This window comes from Setaria italica, chromosome IX (genome assembly GCF_000263155.2).
Source record: "Setaria italica strain Yugu1 chromosome IX, Setaria_italica_v2.0, whole genome shotgun sequence".
Classification (NCBI taxonomy): domain Eukaryota; kingdom Viridiplantae; phylum Streptophyta; class Magnoliopsida; order Poales; family Poaceae; genus Setaria; species Setaria italica.
Window position 1 is genome coordinate 22,338,888 of NC_028458.1, and position 8,762 is coordinate 22,347,649.

At 44.9% G+C, this 8,762-nt stretch overlaps 1 protein-coding gene across 1 annotated transcript; it reads left to right on the forward strand.

Annotated features, from left to right (window-relative positions):
• Positions 1–267: 267 nt before the first annotated feature.
• LOC101759591 (probable flavin-containing monooxygenase 1) lies at positions 268–2,730 on the forward strand. Its single transcript, XM_004983146.2, has 5 exons — positions 268–708; positions 819–1,056; positions 1,272–1,447; positions 1,675–2,030; positions 2,121–2,730. Exons 1-5 carry the CDS (start codon positions 268–270, stop codon positions 2,476–2,478), a joined length of 1,569 nt encoding a protein of 522 aa, XP_004983203.1. The 3' UTR covers positions 2,479–2,730.
• The last annotated feature ends 6,032 nt before the right edge of the window (positions 2,731–8,762 follow it).

Here is an 8,762-nt window from a genome sequence, read left to right on the forward strand (position 1 = left end):
TGAGTTTCAATATACTAATTCTAGCACAACCATTTGCTGGATCTAATCGTATCCCATAAACAAAAAAATACATGTCTGCGCCGGGATTTTATTTCGTTATCCCATAACCTAAAGAAGAAATTAATCATAGCTCCGACACTGGCCACCGTACCTATAAATACCACCTCGTTCCTGAGTCCCTCCCCACAACACCACACGTTCCGGTTCTTCCACCCCCCTACACGCCGAGCACGCACAAGCATCAGGCAACTAGCTAGCAAGCCTGCCATGGAGAAGAAGCGGGTGGTCATCATCGGAGCCGGGGTGAGCGGCCTGGCCGTGTGCAAGCACCTGCTCGAGCGGGGCTGCCAGCCCGTCGTCTTCGAGGCCGGCAGCGCCCTCGGCGGCGTGTGGGCGCGCGTCCCCGACTGCACCGAGCTGCAGACGCCGCGCCCCATGTACCAGTACTCCGACTTCCCGTGGCCGGAGAGCGTGACCCAGGTGTTCCCGGACCACCGGCAGGTGGTGGCGTACCTCGAAGCGTACGCGCGCCACTTCGGCGTGCTCGGCTGCATCCGGTTCGGTCACCGGGTGGTCGGGATGGAGTACGACGGCGTCGCCGAGGAGGCCGTGGCGGCGTGGGGGGAGTGGGCTGGGAACGGCCAGGCGTTCGGCTCCGGCGACGGCGAGTGGCGACTGTCGGTGGCCGACGCCGAGGGCCACGTTGAGGTGAGCATGCATGTGCCCCGGAGTTTGCACACTACAGATCATGCATACTCTCTGCAGCGAAAGAAGCAAGCAACATATAGTAATAGAGAAATTCACCGTTCCTTCCCCAGATGCATACTGCAGACTTCGTCGTGCTCTGCATTGGGAGGTTCAGCGGTGTACCCAGCATACCCACATTCCCTGCAGGCAAAGGCCCGGAAGCATTTGATGGGCAAGTGATCCACTCCATGGAGTACGCAAAAATGGGCACAACTAAAGCTAAGGAGATGATCAGGGGCAAGCGTGTAACAGTCGTTGGCTACCTGAAATCAGCGCTTGACATTGCTGCTGAATGTGCCGAAGTAAATGGTAAAAATGATCCTCTACTATCTACTCCTGAACGTTTTTGCATATTTTTGAACCAGGCAAATTAATATTTATATCATTCCGTCAACTATCTGAAGAAGTTATATACCATATCTCCTTAAGAATATTGTCAGAATTTTTAACTACTATCAAAGTTAGGACTTTTTATCTATATTTACTGTTTTCAATTGTACACTTATTGTTCGCTTGTGTTGCAGGCATTGCTCATCCTTGTACAATGGTGGTCCGAACAAAGCACTGGATAATACCAGACTACTTCGCTTGGGGCGTCCACATATCAAAGCTATATCTAAATCGTTTTTCTGAACTCCTTATTCACAAGCCTGGTGAAGGCTTTCTCCTTTCACTCTTGGCCACCCTCTTGACTCCACTGGTAATGCGTCCACTTAGTACTAATTCCGTAACAATTTATGGACGAACTCCCTCCATCCTAAATTGTAGGTCGTTTTAGCTTTTCTAGATTTATAGATGTTTGTATGCATTACTAGGTGCATACAAACATCTATGCGCTTAGAAATGGCAAAACGACATACAATTTGAAACGGAGGGAGTATTATGTTTAGAGCTGATTTCACTTTTATGCATATTGTGTGTTTTTAGAGGTGGGCATTTTCCAAGTTTGCTGAGAGCTACTACTCCATTCCAATGAAGAAGTTCGACATGGTTCCAGATCATAGCCTATTTGATGCATTAGCTGCATGCTTGATTGCCATTACACCCAAGGATCACTACAAGAGGTTGGAAGAAGGCAGTATAGTATTGAAGAAATCAAAGACATTTAGTTTCTGCAAGGAGGGTGTGATCGTACGTGAGGGTGAGTCTTCACTGATAAAGAGCGATATAGTGATTTTTGGAACTGGATTCAAAGGAGATGAGAAGATCAAGGACATATTCACATCAGAATACTTTCGAAGTATTGCAGTTGGATCAACATCCACGACTGTGCCTCTCTATAGGTGCATATTCTTATCCATAATTGTCTTTCCATGTATTTTGAATTCGAACTAGGCCATTATGTTTATCTGTTACTTATATGTAATTCGCAGGGAGTGCATACACCCTAAGATCCCTCAGCTTGCAGTGATAGGGTATTCAGAGAGCATTTCAAATCTGTACACGTCAGAAATCCGAGCCAAGTGGCTCGCGCATTTCATGGACGGTGGCTTCACATTGCCAAATATTACGGCTATGCAGAAGGATGTCATTGAATGGGAAAAGTACATGAAAAGATATTCTGGTCGATACTTTCGCAGGTCTGGCATTGCAATCATTCACACCTGGTACAATGATCAGCTATGTCGTGACATGGGATGCAATCCCAGAAGAAAGAAAGGTTTCTTTAAGGAGTTATTCGAGGTTTATGGTCCTGGTGATTATGTTGACCTTCGCCCCAAGAAAGAGTAGATATTGCCCCACACTTTTCCTGCTTGTTCAGATTCTTGCATGTTCGCTCTTGCCAGACTACATATATTTGCATACTACAAATTCAGCAAATTATTGTGTATGTTTGTAACATGTGTCGCTACTAAAAACCGATTTGTAGGAGCGTCCCGTATTTTTATAAGTGTTGGAGGTATGCCCTAGAGGCAATCATAGAGATGATGATATTCCATTTGTATCCATGATTTATATTGTGTTTCTTGAATATCCATTAAAGGCTACTTGAATTGATTTGCAATTATGTGAATTGTATGTGAAACTCTTTACTTGTATGGTATGGTTATTCTAAAGTTGTCCCTAGTCGGAGTTCATGTGAGGACACACATGAATATTAGACTAGTACATGTATTAGTTGATGACTATGTTTCACAAGTCATGGATATGGAGATGTCAAACTAATAATGTAGGCATATGTAGAGACATGTGCTAGGACTGACCCAACACGAGAAGTAGTTCTCTCTTTTCACAACATGTACGTTTTGTCCTTAGACCTGAGATTGTCGCATGTACTCAAGATGTGGATCGATTTACTTAGGGGCTATCAAACGCTACACCGTAACTAGGTAGTCATAAAGGTAGCTTTCGAGTTTGTCAAGAAGCATGCTATGAGCATGGTCAGTCAAGATGGGATTTGCCCCTCTCTGATTGAGAGAGATATCTCTGGGCCCCTCGAGTGATCGGATCCGGAAATGCATGGCCATGCTACGTAAGGTTAAGAGTTAACCTATAAATTGATTCCGAATCACAGGATCGAGAAAGAGCGGTCAGCTTAGAGCTAGACCAAATATCGTGAGGTAAAGGGAATAGCATGTACGTGATGTTGTGACGGTTCGTCTGATATGATCTTCGTGTGCATATAGAAGTTGACATGTCTTGCTAGAGGCCACTACCGACTATTGGGCTGAGTAGGAGTACTCGGGCCATGTCTATACGTATCCGAACCTATAGGGTCACACACTTAAGGGGCTGGAAGCCCAATTCAGATGTGATCTGAATTGGATCTGGTTTAGGAGTACTAATGGACCTCGGACCCAGAGGCCCGTCAGGAACCTCTGTAAATAGAGGGGTAGGGGCGCCCTAGGGTTCACACCCTTTTGGCCGAAGCATAGCCGCTGCGCTTCCCATGCCCTCGCCCTGTTGCAACTCATGGATCTAGCAGTCCGGTTTGCGACGCTTCCTCCCTGCACGTGTGGATACCTTGGAGGTGTTGCACCTGCAGCACTTGGACAAGCTGCCAACAAGTCATGACGAGCTGCTGACGAGCCACGACGAGTCGACGGCGAGCCGCGGCACGAGGAGGACCAGTGCGTCGAGTGGTAATCCTGTGATCCATATACGACAGTTTTCCTGTTTTACGTGGTAGAAAATTTTTGTGTTGCGCTAGCGTAGCCTACCTCGTATCCCTACAATAAGGGCGGGCGAAATTGCCACCCACACTACAAAATAGGGTTGTTATTGTAGCATACAACCTGCCCTTGGAAATGGGGTGATTTCCAGGGGCGGGCAACCCGCCCCTGCAAATCACAATTTGCAGCATCACCCGCCCTGGAAATAGCCCCCATTTCAAGGGGCAGGTGATGCCATGGTCCGCTCCTAGAAATGAGTACAATTCTTGATGCAATGCGCCATGTCCTCAGCAAAACACTTGGCATAGTGCCTCATTACCTTCCAGAATATGACTATGGTAGGAAACAAGCTCACAAATATAAACCGTAGCTCAAAAAATAAGTGTCATATATAAACCAACAGATAAGTCATATGACAACTCAACATAACCACAACCAAATGATAGATACCACACAATAGATAAGATATGTCACATTACATATGAAGTTCATAGATCACAACTGAACATAACCAAATGATAAATTGCACACAACAAAAATAAAACCAAGATTCATTGACAAATAACACTACTACACTATCCATTTCTTCACCTAGCATTAGCTACTTCTGAGGCAAAGATCCCAAGCATGATACCTATAATCAAGGTCACAACAGCAGTAATGGCAGCCATGTTGCATCCATCCCCAGCAGTCTTGTTTTTCTTGGTCACAATAGCCTTATTTTTAATCCCCAGAATATGCTTCAACTCTCCCACTTCCAACTTTAGTTCATTAACATGCCCTTTCATTTATCCACACTGGATCTTCAGTTCACACATCCCCATCTTCATATCACAATTTGCCAACTTTATCTGACTTATCTCATTCAACAAACCAGTGCTTGTCGACGGCTGAGGAGGCTGAAATCCAGCACTTGACTGAGCTATTGCTGTTCTTGGAGTAGTACCCACTAATTGATAGTTTGGAGACACCAAATGGGAAAAAATTTCCTTCAAATGGTTCAAGTACTGAGGTTCAAAATGTCATTATAAGTTCTCTAGTTTTGAAATATAAAAATTTTGAATTTTTCAAATGACTTTGATTATAGATATGCTCTACATAAAAATTGTAGAGCTCGATGAGACCTAACACTTTTGAAGTTGGCATGTTTTTCATTTGAGATTGTTTAATAATGGAAAATGTTATTATAAGTTCCCTAGTTTCGAAATGTACAATTTTTAAATTTTTTAAAGGACTTCCGTCATAGATAATCACTATAGGTATGTTGTAACACTCAACCAGGTTTAAAGGTATATAATCACATATAAATAAATGAGCATATGCATGACTAAATGTTAATGTATAAGCATATGTGAATGTATGAGTATATGTGTGAGTACATGTGAATGTGTTTAGTTGATGTATTTTTTGAATACAAACTTTTTCATTTCATCTCGGATGAATACAAAATTTATATAAAAAATTATAGAGCTTAACGAGACATTAAACTTTCCAGGTGTGGGTCATGGCGTCACCCACCCCCGCGTATATGGGGTGGTGCCCACAGGACGCCTATATATGGTGGTGCCCATGGGGACTTAGCCAATTTTTTGGAGAAATCCGCGGGACGCCGTTAGGCTACCAAAATTTCCCCGACCCTCCCTCCTCCGCTCCAGCACCACTCCCCTCCCCCGCCCCCTCCGCCGCTGCAGCGCCTCCACCGCTGGGCCACAGTGCCACACCTGCTTCCCTCCTCTTGCGGTGCCTCCTTTCGAGGGCCGCCGCCGTGGTGCCCTCTCCCCACGGCCTCTCCTCCCAGCGCCAGCCGCCTCCCGTCGTGGTGCATCCCCTTCCACCAGCTGCCGCCGCACTGCCTTCCTTCCTCACGCCAGGCGCCTCCTGTCCCTTTTCACGGGCCACCACCGCGGCGCCGTCCCCACGCAGCACCTCCCGTTGCGGTGCCTCCACCGCCGGGACCGAGCCCGGGCCCTCCTCTCCACGTCACAACCGTGGCACCCTAGCTCCCCGCGGTGCCTCCCCTCCCCACACCGCTCCACCGCTGGCCGGGCCTTCCTCTCTGCGCCACCGTCCAGACCCTCCTCTCCGCGTGCGCCGCCTCCATCCAGTACACCATCACTTTTCGAGACATCCATGATGTGTTCTGCCTCTCAAAGCTAGAGTCACAGCTCATCACATTGTGGTGCATGTAAGTGCTTGATCGATGCTAATATCTTGTATATATGCTATGGCCTACACATGTGCTATGCATAACTAATTAATTGCGACACATTATACAGGATGCATGAAAATGACGTGCATATTGTAAAGAAGAAGGCCGGATATCTTGATCCTTATGCTATTTGCAAAGTTAGCAACAACTTCCCGAGCTAGTGGGGAGACAACCATGACAAGCTAGCTAAGTACAAGACAAAGAAGGATAAAAGGGCGAAACGAGTATGACAACATAAAAAAACTATGAGGAGGGTTTCAGCCTACATAGCGTATATGATGCTTAAGTGGTAAGATAGGCATTACATATGGGTGCCCTACAACTTGCAATGAGTCTAAATTTCTACCATTTGTTATAATATATACACTTGCTCCTTCATGCCTAAAATAACCTTATGTAATATTTTTGCAGGGGTCGCTGGATTGCTTTTATGATACAGAATGGAGTTGTGACCGAATTTGACTCACTAGATTATGTCAAGAGCACCTACAAAGAATTCATATTCATCCTACAAAAGTTAGTGAATTTATTGTTTTGTACACTTACACTGTGCAAATTGTTACCCCCAAAAATTACATATAAACTAACTTCTCATTTTTTTTCAAAACAGCGCTTACCAGCACTACATTACCAATGGAGGGATTCATAACCCTAAGAGACCAAAAGAAATGGTTGTATGCACAAACTTTCCAAGCCACAAGCAACCATCTGGTTCTGTACACTAGGGTATTACGTGTGCAAGCACATCAGGATGCTCAGGAGATACACAAATGATCCTGAACATGTAAGGGACTACCTTTCATATATATATAGGGATGTATATATAAGTACATTGCATTATTTTTCGCCTATATGACACTTGCTTAATTTTTTCATGGATTTTAATTGCAGATTAGGCCTCGGCTACACGATTTGCATCTCCATGAGCAACAACTTCTAAATATAGGCGTTGATTTTTGTCATTTCATTTTGCGCGAAATACTAAACCCGATGGGTACCTATTATCACCCAGAACATGAATTAGCACAAGAAGATAAATACATTAGCCTCTATGAGTGGGAGAATCAAGAGTACTGCAAAGGCTAGCCTTCGTGAGTGGCAAAAAAAATATGTTATCAATGTGCACTCTAATGATGTATATATATGGTTTTATTTCCTTATTATTATTTCATATGGTTAAATTGAATTTATGTAACTGTTGGCGCTAGAAATCGGTCAACCGAATCCCCAGCGTCTGACACACGACCCGGGAGAATCTACTTAACTCCTGTTCGGGTGATTGCCCTGGTGCGGTTCGCGCGGCGTGCCAGCCAATCTGACCTGTTGATTGGCAAGGAAGAATACGTGTCAGATCCAAAAGTCACGATCGGCTAAATTTCCGATCTCGAGAAAGCTTATCAGCGAATCGGCTGATTTGCCGTAATAAAGAAATCGGCTATGAAGCAGCCGATTACCAGGCAGCGTGAATGATTACTATTGGAGTAATCGGTACAACGCCACAGTAGCAACACTAGAAACAGACCTAATCGGCTATGCGTAGAATAAGTAAATTAAACAACAAAATATGAGAAAAGCCGAAACTGCCGATTCCTAGCTGGGTAAATTAAACAACAAAATATGAGAAAAGCCGAAACTGCCGATTCCTAGCTGGATAACTGGTGATAAAACTAGAAAAACAGGTAAAACCTACAATTCTAGTGAATATCGATAACTAGTGAATAAATCTAAACGAAACAACAGCGATGCGCCCGAAGTTAAGGCTTAGAATTTACTCGGTAAACGGAACTTACAAGATCGGCCGGAGGTCAAGTTGATGCAGCCCCGCCAACCCGTACGAACTCGTGAAAAAGAAGAAAGTATTTGGCGAAGTCGCCTGCTTGAAAGTAAGTACGAGGAAATAGTAATTTGTTGTATTGAGTAGTTGATGATTACAGATCTTCAAAGGTGGCTATTTATAGCCCCGTACAGACAACTCCTTATCTGACTAGAACTCTATCCCTAATTCAAATAGAAAACGAATATTTACAAGTACGACTCGTACTAGGTTGATTATTATACGCTTCATGGGCTGATTCCCTCTTCATCCTTATAATCCTTTCCAAGCCCATACCGGCCCAATTATTCCAACCTCCTAATCGGCCGATTTCCTTATCGGCAAAGGGTAATCGATCGGGAACCAGGCGTGTCCGATCCAAACCCCAAGGGTTAAGCGAGGCAGAATTCCTAAAGATCCATCGGCCGATCCTGTACTGTAGCATCAGCCGATCCTGGACTGTAGCACCAACCAACCGATCTCTAACTGTAGCGCCATTCGGCCGATTTCCAACTATCACCCCTGTATTCTGCTGTACCTTCCCATTTCTTCTTCTCCTGACGCCGATTTTACTTGTGACGAAATCTGACATCAACACATGCCCCCCAGTTTCGGAGTAAAACATAGTCTTTACTTCAAAATTCTTTTCAACTCCCCCTCCGAAACAACCGCAATGAAAATATCCTTCCGTTTCGTGGTCTTCAACCTGATGATTGCAATCTTTTCGAAACGGGCGCCCACAACAACCACTACTCCCAAAAAACTTGAAACGCCGGCGCGGTAAAAATTCCATTTTTATCCTTCATCAGGCACCCTTTAAATATCAGTACACCCCGCACCTCCTTTTTGAGCTCACGTCCTTCTTCCTCAGCGCGCGAGC